This window comes from Macaca nemestrina, chromosome 5 (genome assembly GCF_043159975.1).
Source record: "Macaca nemestrina isolate mMacNem1 chromosome 5, mMacNem.hap1, whole genome shotgun sequence".
Classification (NCBI taxonomy): domain Eukaryota; kingdom Metazoa; phylum Chordata; class Mammalia; order Primates; family Cercopithecidae; genus Macaca; species Macaca nemestrina.
The window spans coordinates 127531804-127554776 of NC_092129.1; the positions used below are offsets into that span (position 1 = coordinate 127531804).

At 34.6% G+C, this 22973-nt stretch overlaps 1 protein-coding gene across 3 annotated transcripts in view; it reads right to left on the reverse strand.

Annotated features, from left to right (window-relative positions):
* The window catches only part of LOC105479550 (hypocretin receptor 2), a 117923-nt gene that overhangs the window by 28356 nt on the left and 66594 nt on the right, over nucleotides 1–22973 (reverse strand). For 2 of the 3 annotated variants that reach the window (XM_024792162.2, XM_024792161.2), the window contains exons 2-3: nucleotides 9777–9955; nucleotides 3466–3709 (exon numbers count right to left, since the gene is read on the reverse strand). In XM_024792162.2, coding sequence (XP_024647930.2) covers nucleotides 3466–3709; nucleotides 9777–9955 — 423 coding nt within the window. Of the gene's footprint in view, nucleotides 1–3465; nucleotides 3710–9776; nucleotides 9956–17431; nucleotides 17543–22973 lie in introns of those variants that run through there. The other variant, XM_071096933.1, reaches the window with a different exon arrangement.

The following is a 22973-nucleotide window of genomic DNA, read 5'->3' on the forward strand; positions in this document are numbered from 1 at the left end:
AATAGAATTAGTTTTAGAAATCATTTATCCATACATAATTACATATTTCTGGTAAATATTTTAGTTAGACAGAGTTCTCAGTTATTTTGCACCATGAGTAAAACAGCATTTACAGAACTTTTCCAAAAGTTATTTGATAGATATGTATCAACTGGCCAAACTGCTTTTCTGAATTTTTTTCCACTGCAATATTGGTTGTAGGATAATTATGATATCACTCTCTATTTTTATAACTACATTGTTGATTTAACTTAGAATAAAGATAAGAAACACAGATTATGAATTAATCTCAAATAGAAGGTATTTTACAATAGTCTTTAAAAGCAGGCTAAATGACAGTTGGCTTTTAAAAATGTTTGAATTTAGAGAGCCGACACTGTAAAATATACTTTCCTATAGTTTTTTAAGTTGTGACAATCACACATATGCAAAGGTTTAACATTATAAGTTGAACATGGACTTATAAATAGTTTACATGAACAATGATTTTACATGCTATGTAAAAATCATCATAATAAATGTCTAAGAAAAAAGACAAAAATCTGCTTTGAATTATTTTGTGTTTCTTAAAAACGTGAAGTTATTAGCAATTTCATTTAATATTTAAATGACTGTAGAGCTTTTATTAAGTTGGATTTTGTAGATAATCACTTCAATCCAATAATACTTAACTTTCGTGTTTATAAGCATTTAACTATAGGCTATTATAAAATCGCCTTCAAATAGTGTTCTTAAATGACTTCTGTAGGCTAAGTTTAGATTTTTAAGTATTCAACAATCATTTTCTTTTTTTTATGAAAATGTCCATACTAGAGTTATGTAATAAAATATCAGAGTAGAAATGAGTTTTATGTATTTATATTGACCACTCAGAGGTAATTTAAACATCATACATCTGTTTACTTAGTCATAATAGCTGAACAGGATTCCATGGCATTGCAATCTTTTTGTTAATGGAGGTTACGGTTACTTGATTATTCAGGGAAACATTAAAAAAAAGAAAAGCTTATAAAAGCAACCCATAAACATATAAGTGAAACTAATTGCCAGAATATTAGAGAAAATACTGCTGACACATATTGAAAAATATTTTTATATTTTATCTAATTGCAATATCTATAAAACTTAAGGAATCCCAACTTACAAGTTGGAAACTTTAGGTTTAAATGTACCTATTTGCTTCATAATCTTGAAAAAATAATATAATCTTTCTAGGGCTAAATTTAGTCTTGAATTTAGTACAGGATTCTGAGAAAGACCTTTTTAAGCTTTCTAAATATAAATCAGTGTAAAAGAATTATATAAGAGACATGTCACAGTCAGTCCCCAACCATCTTCTTTCAAAGCTCAATTATTTAGACTACCTGCCCCGATGTTCCAGAAACTACAAGTTCTGACTCACTTTCTCTCTTCTTTGTAATGTAGTATCCATGATGTGGATTTTCTTACTTTCTGGACATCATTTTCCCTCTTCTCAGTCTTGATAATTTTTGCTTATCTTTAATGTTTTGCTGGAATGCTGGCAGCTCCTCCGTAAACTTTTGTTCAAATGGCCAGAACTGAGTGTGTTCTCTCATTTGTGTTCCCAGCACTTTGAGTATAAATATATTAAAATACTGATTATCCTATGAAAATTTGTTTATTGGTCTTTGAGCCTTATTATATAGAGTGTGCTCGCTTAAGCAGACTCTGTTTCTCTCCAGGTGGACACAATGCCTGACATGTACTAAGTTCTCAAGGTGTTGTTTGAGCGTTAAATAAATGGAACATAAGACAATGAATATTGCTACCATTTTGAAAATTTCCATTTATTTTGTTTTTATCTGCACTATTAATTGGGAAAATTGGAAAAAACGAAAAATGATCCAGACAAAAATACAGCAAAAAAAAGTTGCAATGTTAAAAAGGAAAAGTAAATCCCAATAAAAGAGAGATATTTGATGTTTGGTGTAATAGATAAAGCAAATTGTAAAATTTTAGTTATTATAGGTCTTACAACAATATATGAAATAATCTCAACCTCTCTTAAATATTATCTTGCTGTAGATGTATCCTGTAGTATATGCCTAATATATCAGTGATTGACTTTTTTTCCTTGCGGTGTTCTAATACAAACACCAAGGTAGGAAACAACAGAACTTCAAAGATTACAGTATTTAAGAATATTATCCAAGGCCGGGCGTGGTGGCTCATGCCTGTAATCCCAGCACTTTGGGAGGCCGAGACGGGCGGATCACGAGGTCAGGAGATCGAGACCATCCTGGCTAACACGGTGAAACCCCGTCTCTACTAAAAAAAATACAAAAAGCTAGCCGGGCGAGATGGCGGGCGCCTGTAGTCCCAGCTACTCGGGAGGCTGAGGCAGGAGAATGGCGTGAACCCGGGTGGCGGAGCTTGCAGTGAGATGAGATCCAGCCACTGTACTCCAGCCTGGGCGGACAGAGCGAGACTCCGTCTCAAAAAAAAAAAAAAAAAAAAAAAGAATATTATCCATAATCAATTCCTGGTGTGCACTGCTTGTTTTGATAAATCTTTCTAATAAAAAACAATTTTAATGTATGAATTCCCTAAATATGAGCTATTTTAGTATACATATCTAGAAGAGGTCAGATTGTATTTTTTTTTTTCAGATTAGATGTGATATATTGGAATCAGTGCATGCTATACTGAAATGTAGTTATTTTATTTTGTCATTCTTTCCTGTGCCCGGATTAGTGCTAGCACCAGGTGTTGATTGCAGTGTTCTCACTATTACACAAAAACCTCAGACTGACTCTAAGAATTTCGAACCAAAGAAACATAAAGCCTTCAAACCTGATTGTTCAAATTTCACATCATACATGTCAGATGGGAAACCAGATTGATTCATAATTAATATAATTCTTAAACTGGATAATAATTATGCTAGTAACAAAACTCATCAATTGAATGTATTATGAATAGAGAAAACAAATTTGTATTATTTGACTTAGAGAACCACATGCTGACTCTGGTCATGTTCCCAGGACCATGTGACCCAGGACATGGTCTTAAAATGAAAAAATTCAGTTGTATTTGAAGCCCATTAGGGACATTCAGACTAGACAACACAGTGTTGAACCATCTTTTAAATCATGGATCATTCCAGAATACATAATTGGATTTGTATTCCATATTGCTTTTTGTTTAAAGAGTTTAACAAAAACTAAAATAACCAAATCTTAATTGCAGAACAGTCTCCTTTCATTTCCTATCTGAAAGATACGAAAATGAGAAAATAGTAGATAACATTTCCAAAGGATTCAGATAGGTAGAGTTATTCTGTAAAATTGTTTTGAAATTCAAGTTGGTTTTCATGCTCTTGCAAAACTGTATTCACAAATGTCAATAAAATATATAAGCCCAGCTTTACAATGGCTATGCTAATCCAATTTTCAATTTGCTGCTGTAATATAAATGTCAGTTCATGGGCCATCAGGTACTTACCACCCCAGCGCTCATCACACACTGTAAAGAGGGTGGTTTTATTGGCTAAGCCCGGGAACATGGAGCTGCACTCCATAACGATGGCCTGAGGAATCATTATAATGCAGGAGACAATCCAGATGATGACAATGCTGTTACGGGCCCGCTTTGCTGTGCTCTTAAACATCAAAGGGTGACAGATTGCATACCACCGATCCAAGGCGATACAGCTCAGTGTGAGGACAGACACAGACACTGACACGGTCTAGAGAAAAGAAAAATCATAGTAATAGAGAAGCACCAGCTGTTAAAAGAGTTACTCTTAATATATTTACTACGTGAGAAAGGTAGTCATGACATATAAGCAAATTCAAAGTTGCCAAAAAAAAAAAATGCATGCAAGTGCTTTCTATTTAAAAAAAAATTTGTCCTATAACTTTTCCATTGATTGGAAGAAATCATACCCTCATATAGAAAAAATAAAATAAAACACATATGTTTAGTCCAAACTGGAAAAGCCTCACTTAAAAGAAAAATATGTCTTTCTTTTAAATTATCATATAGACATTTGATTTAAATTATATTTAATTAACATTTTTTAATTATAGGTAGCTTATTTCATATTTTCAAATAATAAGGGCTATTTGTACATCAGTGCATTTTCAACATGTAGCACCCTAGGAAAGTTACGAGTCATGTTAAAAGAGAATTCTGTATGCGAATCTCCTTACGACAGTTTGCTTACTGCTAGCCTAGGCAATGTGACTCCAAAAACTAGATAAGCTCACCCAGTCAAAATTTTTATGTGGTTAACAACACCACAAATCATTCTTTAACTTGGCACTTTAAGGAAATAACAACAGCAGCAAAAAAAAAAAAAAAAAAAAAAAAAAAAAAAAAGTTAAAAATGTCTAGATCCACATGATTAGTTGATGTAATTATGTTTAATGTGCTTTCTTATACTGGATGAAATATTGATTCTGATATCAGTCTCAGAATCCCCTCTCCCTTTAAAAAGACTTTTGATTTCTTTTACATTTTTTTTTTACAGATTGTTATTTATTTTCTTTTCAGCAAGTATAAGGTAGTAAATTATTCACTTAATTTGCTTATTTATCATCTGTTTTCTCTATTGGAACAAAGCCCTATGCTAGGAGGGACTGCTTCTGTTTTTTTCACAACTGTGTCACCAATATCTGATACAACATTTGATGTCCATTATGCATTTAATAAATATTTTCTTTTTAACTTCTATTTTAATTTCAGGGGTACGTGTGCAGGTTTGTTACATAGGTAAATGTCTGTCATGGGGTTTTATTGTACAGATTATTTCATCACCCAGGTATTAAGCCAAGTATCCATTGCTTATTTTTCCTGATCCTCTCTCTCCTTCCACCCTCTACCCTCTGAAAGGCCTCAGTTCTCACTTATAAATGAGAACATGTGGTATTTGATTTTCTGTTCCTGCATTTGTTTGCTAAGGATAACGGCCTCCAGCATCATTCATGTTGCTGCAAAGGACATGATCTCATTCTTTTTTATGGCTACATAGTATTCCATGGTGTATATGCACCACATTATCTTTATCCAGTCTATCATTGATGGACATTTAGGTTGATTCCACATTTTTGTTATTGTGAATAGTATTGCAACGAATGTATACTTGCATGTCTTTAAAACAAATATTTGTTAATCCATTAATAGTGGTGAGCCTTAATTGAAGACAGTAGACGTAGTCCAGTCATCTTCCTCTATTTTTCTGTCCTGGTTATATTGATCTCATAATATGTGGAAAGGGTAGATATCTCAGTCTTTTACATGAGTACCTTTCTTGTTGATATGTTGATTATAGGTACAAACGAGTGAAAGAGATCTAAGAGCCAGTGCAACAGTGCAGGAAGTCTCTGGGCTGTCAGGATGATCTATCTGTTCTCTCTCTCTGATCAGCTAGCTGCACACTATTGACTCACTCACTTTACAGCTTTGGGCCTAACGTGTGTGTTGTGTGTTGTGTGTTGTGTGTGTGTGTGTATGCTAAATGAAGGAAATCAACAGGATAAGATTCTTACCAACTATTATTCTTTTGTTTCTCTATGGGAGAAGCAGAAGAGTATAGTTGGAATCAAGTTGCAACCAGGTTTTCTGGGCATGAATCCCATCTGACTTACGGAGTGATCTTAGGGAGGTTATTTAACCTCTCCATTCCTCAGTTTTCTCATCTGTAAAGTGTGGATGATTAATAGTACTTAACCATGGAATTGTATGGACAGTTAGTTGAGATGAAAATGTCTATTCCAGGGCTGGCATGTAAGTGCTGTGTGTTTGCTATTACTTATGATTATAATAATAATTACAATAATGATTATACTATTAGTTTTATCTTTCATTCTTGAGCTTGAAGTTCTATATTTTAATTGGAACAGATAGCTTTTCAAAGAATATTCATAAAATTACAAGTGAAAGCCTAACCTTTGCTAAATTATTGGAGACTAATATCATTTTGAGTGTAATTTTAAAGGGCTGGACTCTGTGAGAATGGGCTTAAGTTGATTAGTGACTCCTGGAAATTTCTTAGTGCTACCTTAGAGTACCTTCAATTTCCTTTCTCAAACCAATCTCACCTTATTCTCTACAACCTCCATTCCTTCTCTGCAAATAAGTTAAGCACCTCGGGCCCCTCAATACCATTGCTAACCTGGGAATAGAACTGTGGTTGTATAGATTTGCACAGTAGCCTTTTCATAGCTTCTGGGCTAGAGATATATTAATCCTCTCTAGCAACTAGAAGTACAAAGTGTTCATCAAGGCTTAGCAATTTATAATCCATTAATCTAATCAACATGGATAAATGGGATAGATGTAGCATGGTTCAAATATGAATGTCATTTCTAGTGTTTCCTAATGCCATTAGGTCATAATGATCAATTCATATCAGTTCACTTGAAAGACTGACATCCAGCACCAACAGTGACCCAGGGAACACTGCCCTTCACCACACAGAATAGTGGGGAATATGCTAGTGTGATTTATCTAACAGTAGAATGAACCAGTCCATTGAATGAACCCTTGACAATCAGTGAGTTAATATTCTTTGTTTGAACTACTATATTTGCTTCTGCATTTGACACATTAATATACAATTATGTGCAGTGTATACAATTTTCTTGGAGGTGATATAAAATTGCATTTTATCATGAGTAATTATAAGTGAAAGTTTTGTTATTGCTTTTAACTTCTAAGCGTGAACTTCTGGGTGTCTTTTTCATTTGGATTCCGATATTAGCTCAAGTCAGTCTAATAGTAAGTCATTTGAGAAGTGAATCTAGTGTGGATTATGAATGTTGAGAATGAAGTGGAGAGATAATGGGAATTTTCTTCTGCCTTCAGGTATTTGGCCTTTGACCTATACTATGGGCACCCTTCACACTGGGTAGTATTTGGAGATTTCCTTTAGTAGAGAAGTCCACTGTTTTATACTAGCAAATAGATATGTCAAGGTGATCTTAAATATTCACTATAAGGAGAAAGGAAAATTTTGCCAAATCACAGATTTGGATGATAAACACTAATAGGTAGAAAGGTTGCCAAGTATGACTGAAAGAGAGGCAGCTTGTTTGACCACCCATTCCCCACCTCCCACATCTCACTTGGCTTTTTTTTTTTTTTTTAAACATTTTCTGTGTAGGGCTTCTTCTGCAGTTAAAAAAGAAAAATCACTCTGAAAAAGTAACCAATGCTATTGTCATTGTTGGAAGAGAAGTGAAATACATGATAATTATTCAGCAAATAACCAAATACATATTAATTGTCTTGGAGTTATACAATTATTAAAGATACAAAAGAGTCATTTTAATTATTTGGCCAAGCTTTATAACGTTTGTGAGACTTTTAAGATTTTTGTGCATTTGCCAATGTGTTACAGCATATCACTCATAAATCTAAAGGCTGTATTGTATTTAGAAGAAAAAGAACATATAAATTATAACAAATTAGTAAATGCCCAAATAATCTAAAATGCAACCAAATAACTTTAAAATGTGGCTGGACATGATGTAATGTGTTTTAAAATATTCAGTAAGACATAAATATCATATCAGGGATATAAGTCATTCATTTCAAAATGTCACAACTAGGGAGAAAAACTGCTCAAATTTAAATTATATGTTTATTGCCCATCGGCACTATTCATTGCATTTGGGAAAATTCTATGAAAAATGAGGCAATAAATATCAAGAATTTTGAAATACTAGTTTTACCCATGCACAAATCTCTTGGTGCATTTACACCCTTCGGTTAAGAAGTAATGTTGGATGGCGTAACAAATGGATCTAGTCTTTTGCATCATGTGATCACCCAGTAGTTTTCTTTCCTTGCTCTATGGAGAAGAGGATCAGCTAAGGAACTGATTAGATCAGACACTGTGTGTGGAGAGGCAGACAGAATTCTTCCAGAGATGAGGATATTCCTTGGACTGTAAGATTTGTTAAGTAGTTCTGCTGTGTGAAAGACACTCATGCCCTGCATCACTAGCTGGTTACATTGCTTCCATTCTGTCCTCTAGTGCAAATACTCACAGGAAACTCTGAGATGCCTGCTCTGCAGAAAGCTATCGCTCTGCATTAGTACATGATTGCACCTGCCCTTATCATTTCACCTATCACCAGGGAATCTTCTGATTCACAGAGAGAACATGAAATGTTCCCAGTCGAAGACTCTTGGCAACTGCAGCCATACCAAAACTTAAGAGAATCCTCAAAATATTCTCCTGGGTAGTTATTGAAACCGAGAGAGGTAAAAGGCTTTCTGGAAGTACCACAGAGATAATGAAATATTAGAATTATCTGAAATGTATTATTTTCCTAGTGCCTCTATGCAAACACCACCAGAGCCATTCATTTCTTAGTAACTTTTCTTCTATGAGGATATTTTTCTCTGTTGTCCCATGTACTATTTCCTCAAAACAATGTGCTACTGTTCATTTTGTAATCCATTCATGATTTTCAGCAGGCTGACCCAAACTAGCTTTATAATTAAACATAATATATGCATGGAGCTTATAACTTCTATAGTATTTTCCACTTACTATTCTATAAAAAAATGTTTAACCTTAAATTTTTTTCACTTCTTTTTATAAGAGGTAACTGAGGAACTATTGAACTAAATATCTCTTTGCAACATTTCATTCAGCATAATGTCTAGTAATAGGCTATTTATGCCCCCCCCCCCACTAATTTTTTGTTACTGGGAGATTATTTTCTGTTTCCTTAAAATATTATAATCACCATCTGGGAGACTGCATGGAGTAACAACTGAGGATGCCAGAAGACTATGGGAAGACAAGTAGAGAGTGGTCACCATTTCACTTGCTGTCCAATTCGTAAGGGAAATCCATCCTTTAGGATGGATGTATGAATGTGAACATCATCTTATGAATCTTTTGTTTCAAGAATTTTAGAGCTATAATAACAATCAGAACACTAATCTCTGAAAGTATTCGTTCTTAATTACTGAAATGGCAATTAAATGGAAAAAAGAAGCTGTTTTCACTCTTAAGGAAAGAAAAACAACTACTAATGATGATTCTGATGCTGATAATTGATGTTTATTGAGAACATACTGTTTTTATAAAATCATCATCTTCCAGAGGGTAATCACCGAGCCAAGTTATTTATATTAATTATCTAAGTAAATGGTCACAGCAACCATATGAGGTAGATCTCATTAAAATTATCCTTTTAGATAAGTGAATTACAACTATTTGGCTTGATAGCATACAATTGGTGAATGGCAGAATGGAGATTCCAAATCTGGTAGTTTGAATTAGAATCTACACTAAAATCTGTTCATGGCACTGATTTGACCGAGTAGGTCTTAATTCTTCAGTATAAAATAAAATCACTGGTAAAAACAAATATTCTCAATGATTTGGACTGGAAGATAATTAATTGGTTCAAGAGAAAGATCAATAATTGGTTTGGGGACATCATTAATTGGTTAAATCATTAATTGGTTCAAGGTTCTTATTTAACAATGGGGAAATTAGGAATCAAAAAAGTTTGTGCAAAATCAAACTTTTGAAATCAAACAAGGAATCAAAAAAGTTGTGCAAAAATTTTTGTGCATCATCTAATGATGATTTGGCAGATTGTTGCTTTATTTTTACCCAGAACTTAACTCATTTCCCCATAAATTCTCAAGTATTATTTTCCTTCAGTTTGCCAATGCCTTAGGCAAATATATTTCTCAATTCACTAGTTAATTTACCATAAGGGTCATGGCTATGACTGAACATTTTTTTAGTAGCTTCAAAAAAACATAAAAAAAACAATTACCTGTAGATAAGGAATCACTTTGCAAAGGGACTGTCCAAAAAACCAGGTCTCAGTGATATCCACGAGCAGTGTGGCTGGAAGGCAGGTGATGGTCACAAGCACATCAGCCAGAGAAAGATTGACTATGAAGTAGTTGGTTACTGTCCTCATGTGGTGGTTCTTCCACACTGCCACACAAACTAATTTGAAAAGAAAAAGGAATGGTCACTCAACAAAGAAAATACGTATTGGTGAGGAAACAATGTCAATATTTCTATAAAGTCCACAAATATGTATTTAAAAGGAAAAATACTTGAAGGCCATGTTGTGTTTTCACTGAATCTGTCAATCTGTGTGAATGCTAAGTACATGCTTAAAATCAGTTTATTTGCCTTGCATGATACTTCTCAATAAATCATAAGGCTGTATTTATTTTCACTTGATTTTGAATTGCAAGTTTCAGACGTTTTAAAATGGTCTTTGGTTCATCTTTCTATTCCCTCAGTACTCAATATGTAGTAGAGTCTCAAGAAATGGTTGCTGAGTTAAGATAAATTAGGAACTAGCAATTTTTATTGCACTGTAGTGGTTACCTCATCCATGACCTTGACCCATATCTGCTCCTAAATCCTGCATTTGGAACTTTTAACGAATAGTTTTTTTTTTAAGGTGAGAGCCAAAAATTATTCAGCTCCCACCTTTGCCAAATACTGAGCTAGATGGTTCATATACTTACGTTTTTTAATAATGACAACAATCTTAAGGGATAATGATATTACCCACATTTTATAAAAGAGGAAGCTGAGACACAGGAAATTAATTCACAAAACTTGTCTAAGGACATATGGGCTCACAAAATATAAAACTACAGCTATAACTTGGCTTTAGCTCCAATACTTGTGGTCTTTTCACCACATGGGTTGCCTTCTTTGGTGAAAGTAAGAGTACTGTAATAAAGTACATATAAGTTCCAGACACTCAATTTTGCCTCCTTTCTATTACCTTAGGGCCTCTAAACATCACCCTGCAATCATAGTTTTCAATACTTTCATAACCAGCCTCCCTCATTGCCTTGTAGTATATCCCCAGTTCAAAAGCTGTCCTGTCTCATTCAGTTGCTCTTTACTGAAAGAACATCCAGTTCCTCCATTCTCTGTCCTCCCTCGGTCTGACATATATAAAAGTTACATAATCACTAGATCTGAAGTTATACAGGTGTACACACAGCCATCACATCTATTCATGGGTTTGCTTCAGTGAAAGTTACTGAATTTGTCCGGGGCATCACAAACTTGTCAGAGCTGTCACCCATGCACCCAAATAATGCAGGGATCAGTATCTTTATATAGTGAATAAATAAAACCTCATTTTGTTACATTTAAATCACTGAATGAGGATTTCTTTTGACAATTATGTAACTTGTATTAATAGTTTTGTAAGCTGGAAAATGTTCTTACTAGTTCCTGAAGCTGAAATTGGCTGTCAGCTATCAACAGATGCCAACTTAACAAAATATCTGGATTTGGGAGGATTTAATTTTGAAAATTTCACATCATCCTCTAACTCTTGCGTGGTAATATCCAAAACTTAGGTGAACCTTAATCAGGGTAGCTGTAGTCGTTATTATTTGAAAATGATGCCATTGAGTGATTTATTTTCTATAAACACTTGAAACACACACACATATTCACACACACACACACAAACCCATCCTAGCAGTTGACAAACACATTATCACAGTTTGTTATGAGAAAATTGACCAAAAATATTATATTTCTGGTACTTGGTCAACAAGTTGTCCAAATAGTACAATATTAGATCTAGAAAAATGCACAGGACTTTTAGAAAACATGCAATTATTTCTAATCTTTTAACCCTGTATTTTGGACATGAGGAATGGCGCTGGTGGGAAGACTTAATGCATTATATCTAGGCAATCTAGATAATAGTAGAGCAAGTATATGTTCAAAAACACCTCTTTAGTCATTACTATGTGCTGTGCCTTGTTCTAAGCATTTTAAATTATTAACTAGTGTCATCATAATAACATTATGAAATGAATAGTATTAATATCTCTGTTTAACAGATGGGAAAATAAGGAGAGAGAAGTTAAGGGACCTGCCTAAGAAAAAATTAAGTACTGGAGTATGTAAAAGTAAAACTAAGTACTGTATCTTGAATTTAAGTCTTATCCGCCATGCTATATCATCCATATATCCTCTTGATTGGAGCAGAAAAGGAAAAGGAAGCTACCAGTCTCTATTTGACAGGGCTTTAAGATAGGATTATATAATATTTCACTTGGAGGTTATTCAGTCTAACCTTCCATCTGATGCATGAGTAATCACCTCTGCACCATCTCTGATTCATCCTGCTTGAACATTTATAATACTAGGTAATTTAAAACCTTCTGGAGCCCTTGAGTTCATTTTGTAGTGGCTTTAATTACTAGCAACTTCTTGTTCATGTTCTGTTTTCCCTTCATTTCTGCTTACTACATCCTAATTATTTCTTGGAACTGAATGAATAAACCTTACCTATTTATGTACATTGTATTTGTTTTCTAGGGCTGCTGTAACAAAGTACCATAAACCTGGTGTCTTAAAACAAAACAAACTTACTGTCTCACAGCTCTGGAGCTAGAAGTCTCAAATCAGGGTGTTAGCAGGGCTGTCCTGTCTCTGAAAGCTGTAGTAAAATTCTTCTTTGTCTCTTCATATTTTCTGGTGGTTTGCAGGCAATCTTTGGTGCTCTTTGGCTTGCAGCAGTACAATTCCAATTTCTGCCTTTGTCAGTGCCTGACATTCTACTGTGTTTCTATCTTCACATGGCCATGATCTTATAAGGATCCCAGTCATATTGGATTAAAGGCCCACCCTACTGCAATATGACTTTACCATATCAAATTACATCTGCAATGACCCCATTTCCAAATAAGGTCACATTCTGAGTAATGATCATTAGGACTTAATCATATCTTTTTGGAGAAACAGAATTCAAATCATAAAGGCACTCATTCAAGTATTTAACAACCAGAGCTATGCCCACTTCCCTAGCCTATGCTTCTCCAGCCTAAAGATCATCAGAATCTATCATGTGAAACTTTTGGGTTTTTCATTCCCCATCACCCTGGTTATGTTATTCTGAACACACTTCAGATTATCAGTAAAAGCTCTCAGTGAGCTATCCATAACTGCAGTCATTTCTCCAGGTGCATTCTATCCAGAGCAGCAATGAGAAGGATGATTGATTTGGTTATTGTCACTCTATTAAGACAGTGTGAGATCTTGTAAGCTTTCTTAAAAGCCAAGGCAATATATAAATATATTGTGTATATATATACACATACACATACACACACACACACACACACACACACACACACACACATACACACACACACACATTGTTTCTCTTGTTTAGATGCTAGGTTATTTACCTTTCAATCCTAAGAAGAAATAAAAAGAAAAAAAAAGATGTTTATAAAGAAAGCTATTGGAACAATTGGATACATTTGAATTTTGAGTTTGTGTTAGATAATATTACTGTGCCACTTAAAAATATGTTAAGTGTGGTTGTCACAATATGTCCATTCAAATATTTAAAGACTGTGGCTCTGCCCAAATATCAAATGAATCTTAAGCAAAATGAACAAAGCTGGAGGCATCAGATTAACTGACTTCAAATTATACTATAAGGCTATAGTAACCAAAACAGCATGCTACTATTAATAGTATAAAAATAGACATATGGATCAATAGAACATAATAGAAAACCCAGAAATAAAGACTCATTCCTACAGCCAATTTATCTTCAACAAAGTCAACAAAAACAGATGCTGGGGAAAGGACACCTTATTCAATAAATCGTGCTGGGAAAATTGGATTAACTGCATGTAGAAGAACAAAACTGGACCCATATCTCTCACCATATACAAATAGCAATTGAAGATGGATTACAGACTTAAAAGTAAGACGTGAAACTCTAGAAACCCTGGAAGAAAACCTAGTATCTGTCTTTAAATGGACTATTCAGAACTACACATATATCTACAAGAGCACATCCTCTAAATTTGTGTTAGACAAACATTTGTTTATTCAGTAACCCACTCACCGGTACAAGGTTCTAAAAGAACAAAGTAAACACCACCTTCTCCTGAGAGCACACTAAATTTATACAAGTTAAAGTTATCACTGGACTTTATGCTTCTCTGAAATATAATAACCTTCCATTTTCTCCCATTAATTATGCTTGAAATCTCCAAAATATCTCTTTCCTCTATTACATTCTTTCTATTCCTATTGCAAATACCCAGTGTCAGATTGTTGTAACCATTAGCTAGAGTATTGCAGTGACCTCCTAATAGTTTCCCCTGCATTGTGCCTGTCTGTACTCCTATATATTATATGCATTAATGTCATTAATGGATAAATGTCATAAAATAATAAAATAAATGTCATAAAATGGATAAAATCCATTAATGTCTTTAATGGCTAATATATATAGGAGTACAGACAGACACAATGTCTTGTTGTATTAACTCTTCTGTTTCACTGAGAGCTCTCTTTTCTCCTGGACAGTACACAATTCTCAGACAGCTGATAGTAACTGTGTTTCAGTTGAATTTTTGCCCTTTATCCTTTATAATGTTTCCCATAAAATACACAGAGCACCAGAGTGAATCTGATATTTCACTGCGTATCAAACATATTCCATGCCCAGGCCATCACTCATACCATTCCTCTGTCGGGAAATGGCCCATATTCCATTTCAATAGCTTTTTAACTAATTAAATACTACCCAAAACTATCCAAAATCAACTGATCAACCAACCAAATAAAAAAGTTTCTGCTTCACAATATATATTTTAATCAGGCTAAATTAACATGACTTCTTTCTTCTTTGATACCCAATCACATGTTGTACCCTTCATGGCCATAAATTGCATTCTATAATTACTGTGGATCATTGTGAATTCCTTTTGTATTTTTTCTTCTCTCTCTACTGGCACAAAGGCTCTTTATCATTATAAGCTGCCTTTTCTCTTTCCCTTACTTTGCCAAGTTTCTGCTGCTTTTCTCCCAGCAAAAATACTGCCTATAATACACTCTGCAGTAGCTATGTATGGAATCAATTTGCTCATAAACTTAGAGTATGTTACTGCCATTGGTATGGTATATTTTCCCATGAACAAATTCTTTTAAAGGAGAAAAAAGGCCCAATGGCTAAACAGAGAATTTACTATCTTCATTTCTTTTGAGTGAAACCTGAGAGCTCAAAGAGAACTTAGCTGTTTGTCAATATTCTCTCAGACTTAAAGCAGGCTATGGTTCTCAATTCGCCATGTACTGTCCTCTGATGAACTTTGGTAAGCCCCAGGACCTGAACTTGATACCACATTTTAAATCAGTTCTGTGAATAACCATTAAGCACCAATATTAAAGTCAATTTATGGTTAGTCTGTATTTAAAAGCCTGCCTTCATTAACCAGGAATAAGTGAGGAATAATTGAGCATATGAGGGCAAAAGAAGATAGCAGAAGGCAAGAATGCAGACTCAGTGAATTCTCGAATTCCACCTCTAACATGGGCTTTACTGAAATAGTATTTTTGAAATGCAGAGGTGCCAAGAAGACACAATTTTTTTTTTTGCTTTATCTTTCAGACTATCATTTGTCTTACCAGCTCTTTCTCTGAAAGAATCAGATGCTATATAGCGCCTGCACATTCTCTGTAAGACATGGAAAGTGGCTCAAGCCGCATGAGAACATCTGCAGCCATGATGCAAAGAAGGATATCTTTATAAAATGTGTTAAATAATATTCAGATATAGACTTTATGATGTAAGTTATTTTCCTGTTATTTTATGGGCTCAAGACGAAAGTGATTTTCAAATGGGAAAATAATACATTGTTTTTAAAAAGGCCTCTGCCATTATTTCACTTATAATAAACTGGCTTTTGTTTTAGTATCTTACAGATTGTATATGAGCAAAATTACATTCCAAAACCAATACTTGCACTTAGACAAATGTAAACTAAGGTGATACGCTGGTGCTAAGACTGGATTAAGAACATGTAAACTGCATATGTAAGATTGCATCTCTTATTAAACATATACTTGGGCCTTAAAATGTCAACTAATAATTGACTATAAAATTTATGATATTGTGATGTGATTGGACATGGTACATAATTAGTAGACCACTGAGTGTCTCAAAAGGATCTGTACTAAATATATCAATTTTATTTAAAGAATTTGCTTATTTATTTAATTTGGGTTATATTAAATTAAGGTAAAAACAGAAAGGGACAATGATTACATGATTCCACGAATATGAGGTACTCAGAGCAATCAAATCAGACAGATAGAAAGTAGAATTTTTTTCTCCCCAGGGGCTAGGAGAAGAGGAGAAGGAGACATTATTGTTTCGTGAATAAAGAGTTTCAGTTTTAAAAAATGTTAAATGTTCTGGAGGTGGATAGTGGCGATGGTTGCACTATAAGGTGAATATATTTAATGTCATTGAACTATACACTTAAAACTGATTAAGTTATTGAATTGTATATATTATATATATTTTACCAGAATTTAAAAAATTAGTTGCTGACTGGGCACGGTGGCTTACGCCTGTAATCTCAGCATTTTGGGAGGCCGAGGTGGGTGGATCCCCTGAGATCAGGAGTTCGAGACCAGACTGCCAACAGGGTGAAACCCTGTCTCTACTAAAATATACAAAAATTAGCCAGGCTTGGTGGTGGGAGCCTGTAATCCCAGCTACTTAGGAGGCTGAGGCAGGAGAATCGCTCAAACCTGGGAGGTGGAGGCTGCTGTGAGCCGAGATTGCACCACTGAACTCCAGCCTGGACGACAGAGTGAGGCTCCACCTCAAAAAATAATAATAATAATTAAAAAATAGTTGCCATGACAAGACAGACTACAAAATGTGAAATACACTTTGCACTAATGGTGATGTCCCTCAAAAACCTTCAATACAGAATGAAAATGCCCAGGGATAATCTTAATGACTCATTTTATAAATGTGATACCTTTTAAAAGATTGAAAGAAAACACAATTTTTAAAAAAACCTGAGTTCCAATATATTAATGCAATGTTAATCACAGCAACTGTGATTTTTATATGCAATTCAAATTATTTTTGAAACAAAGTATTATTTGTAGTAAGTTGTGATATTTCAGTTTAGATATTATCTTAATAAAACCCTTTGCAATTTCTTCGTTGTTTATTTAATTTACATATATAAGTACATAAATAAATAAACAGTATAACCACTTCTTGATTGTTATTTGTTATATTATACACATAAAAAAAATCAGACAACAACTTGGCCAAAATATACTGTAGTTCCACGGTTTGCCACAAAGTGTCAGTGAAAACCTTTGAACCTGCTTCCATTGTCACTTCCAGAATGAGTTTTAAGCATTAAATTCATTGTAATATCTTTTATAATGTAGAACTGAGTATATTTGTTTGAAGTCAGATTTTCTAGATAGAAAATAATGTTTAAAGACAGATAAAATGGCCAACACCTTCTAAATTAAATATAAGTAAGGGAACGTGAAATAAAACAACATTTCTAAATTGAAAAGAAAAAAACGCAACTGAATACGTAGGAAAGAAAGCCTATATTTAACTCCTATTTTCAAAAAACCTACCTTGAAACAGGTCATGGAATGGAGTCATCCAAAATCATTACAGTGTCCAGATTTAAGAAGCTAGGAAGCTGACCATGAGTATTATCTTTAAAAGGTAAAACAAACCCTCCACCAAACCCTGAGGCATTTTTCTTTTTCTTGTTTTCACCCCATCCCACTGCTATGGCATTGGCCCTCTTTCTTTCTATTGCTGGTTTTACCCCCTTCTCTTCCTGGACCAATATGTCTGTCTCGATCTCCCTTTCTCCAGCTACACACCTTGGCAAAGTTGTCCCTAAATCTCCGTCTCAGAAGAACTACATGCAAACGTGCCACTTCCTTTTTTACAACGCTGACGAATGGAGGACTGTTAAGAAGTGCATCTGTGTTGTGAAATGTGCCACCCAAAAGGTTATCTAATATGAATATAAATAAAACTTTTAAAACAATTTACTGGCCAGGCACTGTGGCTCATGCCTGTAATCCCAGCACTTTGGGAGGACGAGGCGGGCGGATTACCTGAGGTCAGGAGTTCAAGACTGGTCTGGCCAACATGGCGAAACCCCATCTCTATAAAAATACAAAAATTTGCTGGGCATGGTGGTGTGTGCCTGTAATCCCAGCTACTCCGGAGGCTAAGGTGGGAGAATCGCTTGAACCTAAGAGGCGGGGGTTGCAGTGAGCCGAGATGGTGCCACTGCACTCCAGCCTGGGCGACAGAGTGAGACTCCGTCTCAAAACAAAAACAAAAACAAAAACAAACAAAAAACCAATTTACCACATATGCACAAACAGCACTATATCTTAAATGCGTTTTGGTTTTTATTTCCTCAAGAAAATATAAAAGTCTCTAATTAATGTTTTCTCACTGGCACTTGCTCATTATGCTCAAAAGTGAGAAATTTTGTCAACCAACGGTGTCTCTGTAGTGTTGATAACCATTAGGTACAGTGGAGAATAATTAATCATTTGTCTTGAAAGGGATTTAGAAAGAGTATCTTCACACACACACAAATGTGCAGGAAGAAAATGCATAGAGGAATGCTATACCACTGAATCCTGTGATTATTATCTCTACAGAAATCAAATCCATAAACAAATTCTTCAGACAGGTAAAATACAGTGAAGAAAGTGGGAAAATAGGCTTGACTTATCAGCTGTCTCTGAGTGGCATGATTTCTCCCAGGGAGGGGCTCAACCACAAATTGGCACCAAGCCTGCTGGCACCAAGAGCTGCCAGAGAACAAAACAGCAGTGTTATTAATAGAGCTTCACAGGGCTTTAGGGCTGGCCTGAGGAGAAGAGAGAAGGTTCCATAGTTTTAGTGTTCTATTAATGGCTATACCTGGTAGTTACAGTTTCACTTCAGTAAAATTTGTTTTAGAGGAAATGACAACCTTTGGGTTACACACATCTTTTTGCACTTTGTAGATAAGCCATTACAAGTCCCTGTTCCCAGTGTGATGTCTTAGAAATGCATCTGGATTTTGATCCTGTTGTCAGAGCTCTTCAGGGCCATAAAGTCAGTCCTTCTGTTTGATCTTTTTGCATTAATTAACATACACAAGCAACCAATCCTATCCTCCCCAAAACATTTGACTTCTGTTCATCTTACTACCTGCAATGAATTTATTTTGGGGGTCTCTTCTGTAGAAATGTTTTTCTCTTTCACCACATATCTGTCTTTAATCCACTTGTCTTTTGTTCTTTCATTATCTTTCCTTAGTTGTTCTTATTGATTCTCACAACTTTATGTCTCATCTATAGAAGACCAACCCAATATTATAATTCAGAGTTACACCTCTAGTTCTTGCTCTCGCTCTTACTTTGCGTACCAGAATTTCTGACTACAACTGTTTTTGTCTTCTAGATGTTCTATCTTTCTATTAAACTCAAGTTATGAATCATAAAATGTATGTGGGTGTATGTGTGTGTTTGTGTGTGTGTGTATTCAGTTAAAACATTTGGATACCGTCCAGCAGACTATGGAGAATTGGAAAATTACAAAATTACTGAGGGATTTTAAGCAACAGAATGGCAACATCCTGCTACTATTTTTCAAAGATGATTTAGGGGGAATATGTGGAAAATATATGTCTTTTGTTGGAAGCAGGGAGATTAATATCGACAGTTTTAAAATTCCAAGAAAGCAAATTGGTAACCAAAAAATGGAAAAAGGTGAATTGCAAAAATAACAATGAGGTTGAAATATCAGGCCTTAGTGAGGGATTAGATATGAGGATGAGAGAGTAACGAGAACTGAGGATGATGAGTGGGTATATTGCTTGACAGCTGGGGGTGCTCACTGAGCTAGGGGATAAAGGATAATGAGGTAGCTTTGTTTGGAAGAGTAGAGAGAAGATGAGATATTCAACCTTGTATATGTAATTGTGAAGCACCTGTGAGTTGTCTTAGTGTCAATATCCAGTTGGCATTTAGATTTATGGTTCTATACTTCAGGGGATATAATTTCTTTACATGTAAATATTTGGGATTCATCAGAATAGAAATAGTGACGAGAGCTTGTGGAGTGGATAAGATCAACCAGAAACAGAATTACAGTAAGAAGGGAAGAACCTAAATCATCTCCAGAAAACTGTGTAGTTTCAACCACATTTTCCTGATTGGGAATATCCAGGAAGTGCCAATTGATCTCTGAAGTACTAAATATTGTAGTACAAAAGTATACATTTGTTTAACCATTACAAAATAGTTCCTATTTCTGGTAATGGCAGATAAGCTTACTGCAGAATAAACTTCCCACCTAAAAATACCAGAAGTGTTACACATTTCTTTAAGACATTGGCAAGCTACTAAGGCAGAAGGGACATCAAAGCCAATATCCTGGAGAAAATGCAAGGGGGAGATGCTCTGGCATTTAGCACCTCTTTTCTTCTCAAACTTTTTGGCAATTTGCAAACACTAGCTAAGAACAGGAGAAGAGAAACAGAGAACAAAGCAGATAATAGGAGATGCTGAGCAGGACATTTAGTAGTCTAACCAAAAATAAGATGATAATTGGAGTCAAGGCCTATCAAATAGGTAAACAACCCTGGCTTTCAGCTGTAACTTCAAGTTGTGAACTCTAATAGGGAAAAATCCGAAGTAGACAAGCTCTCCTAAAGAATGAAGCCCAGCTTCCAATGCCTCCAGTGACTGACGGGATAGTGGTTTTCTGTCCCAAAACTAGCTGCTGGCCAAAGCAAAAGCAAATTCTCTAGGAAAGAAGATAACATTATCTAGAACATCAGATAATTTCTACAATTTTTCATAAAATATTTCAGAAATTTTTAAATGATTGAATTAATAAGGTCAAGAAATTAAATGTATTATAAAGAATATAAAAAATAGAAAAATAATCCAAGGAAATTATAGAACTTAAAAATATGTGAACTGGAAACACAACAAATAAATTTAACAGAAAGATTAGATAGAACCATCTAATAGGAATATACAAACTAATAGAAAATATCCAAGCTAAAGAACAGAGAGGAAAAAAGGAAAATGCAGAAGATTGTGAATAACACATGGTGAAAATTCTACTATACATGTGATTGGATTCTCAACATGTGTGTATAGAAGTAGCCTGAAGCAAAAGCAATGTTTAAAAAGATATTGGCAAGGCAAAGATATTATCTAAGAATTTTGCAAAACTAATTAAAGGTATATATTTATAGATTTAAGAAGTGCTATAAATTTCAACCAGGACAAAAATATAAGAGAAAATCACACCCACTTATATTATCATAAAACTGCTGAAAACCAGTAACAAAAAGAAAAATCTTAAAGTAGGAAGAAAAAAATGCATCACCTCTAACTTGTCATATTGGGATTGACAGCTAAATTCTCAAAAGTTAATATCTACAAATATTTTACTAATTCTCATACACAGTCTTTCGCTCAGTGACCAGGAGTAAGTTCACAAAGTCTTTTGTGGTAATTTCTATTTAGCATTGTGCTGCAGCAATGGTAATAAAGCAATAAAAATAAATAAAATAATGATGTTTGGAAAGGATTAAATAAAACCTATCATTATCCACAGAGGGCATACTTATTAAGCGTGAAAGAATCTCCAGATAAACTACTAATCTTAATAAATACCTTTATAACACTTGCTGAATATAAAACAATATATAACTTAAGAGCTATGTGAAAGTGATATATAAAATATATTGTATATATACAAAATCAATTCTATTTCTATTAAACAAAAACAACTAGAAAATGCAATTTAAATAGAGGATACTATTGACAATAGAATAATAAATGTTCAACAACTAGGAAAAAATTAATGAGAAACACATGATTTCTACACTGTAAGATATAAGGAATATGAAAAATAACCTAAATGGATAGGGGGATATACCATACTCATGGAATAGAACAATAAGTATTGTAAGGCTGTGAGTTTTCTCTAAAATTGATATATGGATTCAACACATTCCAAATTAAAGTTCTAGCGTTCTTTTGGTAAAGACTGGCAAGCTGATTTTAAAATTTATATAAAATACAGTGGACCAAAATTAGTCAGTATTAAATTGTGGAAAATCAAATTTCAAGGATTCACATTAGCCATCAAATATTAATACAAAGTGTCAGTAAACAAAACAGTATAGTACTGGTACAAGGACAGAAATGTAGATCAAGGGAATAGAATAACAATTGAGATCCAAAACAAGAACAAAACAAACAAAAAATGTTGAGATCCACAGCTACATATATAAGGACTCTTGACATATGATAAAAGTGCCATGTACTGCAATATCAAAAAAGTATCTTTTCTACAAGTGATACTGAATAAATTCATATCTACATAGAAAAAATAAAAATTTGATTTCTACATCACATCATATACAAACATAAATTCCAAGTAACTTATAGATCTAAATTTGACAGTTAAAAAATAAAATTCCCGAATTGCCCCTGTCTGACAGCTTTGAAGAGATCAGTGGATCTCCCAGCACTGAGGTTGAGATCTGAGAACGGACAGACTGCCTGCTCAAGTGGGTCCCTGATCCCTGAGTAGCCTAACTGGGAGACATCCCCCACTAGGTGCAGACCGACACCTCACACCTCACATGGCAGGGTACACCCCTGAGACGAAGCTTCCAGAGCAAGAATCAGACAGCAACACTCACTGTTCAGCAATATTCTATCTTCTGCAGCCTCCGCTGCTGATACCCAGGCAAACAGGGTCTGGAATGGACCTCAAGCAAACTCCAACAGACCTACAGCTGAGGGTCCTGACTGTTAGAAGGAAAACTAACAGAAAGGACACCCACACCAAAACCCCATCAGTACGTCACCATCATCAAAGACCAAAGGCAGATAAAACCACAAAGATGGGGAAAAAGCAGTGCAGAAAAGCTGCAAATTCAAAAAATCAGAGCGCTTCTCCCCCTCCAAAGGAACACAGCTCATCACCAGCAACAGAACAAAGCTGGATGAAGAATGACTTTGACAAGTTGAAAGAAGAAGGCTTCAGTCGATCAAACTTCTCAGAGTTAAAGGAGGAACTACGTAACCAGCGCAAAGAAACTAAAAACCTTGAAAAAAGAATGGA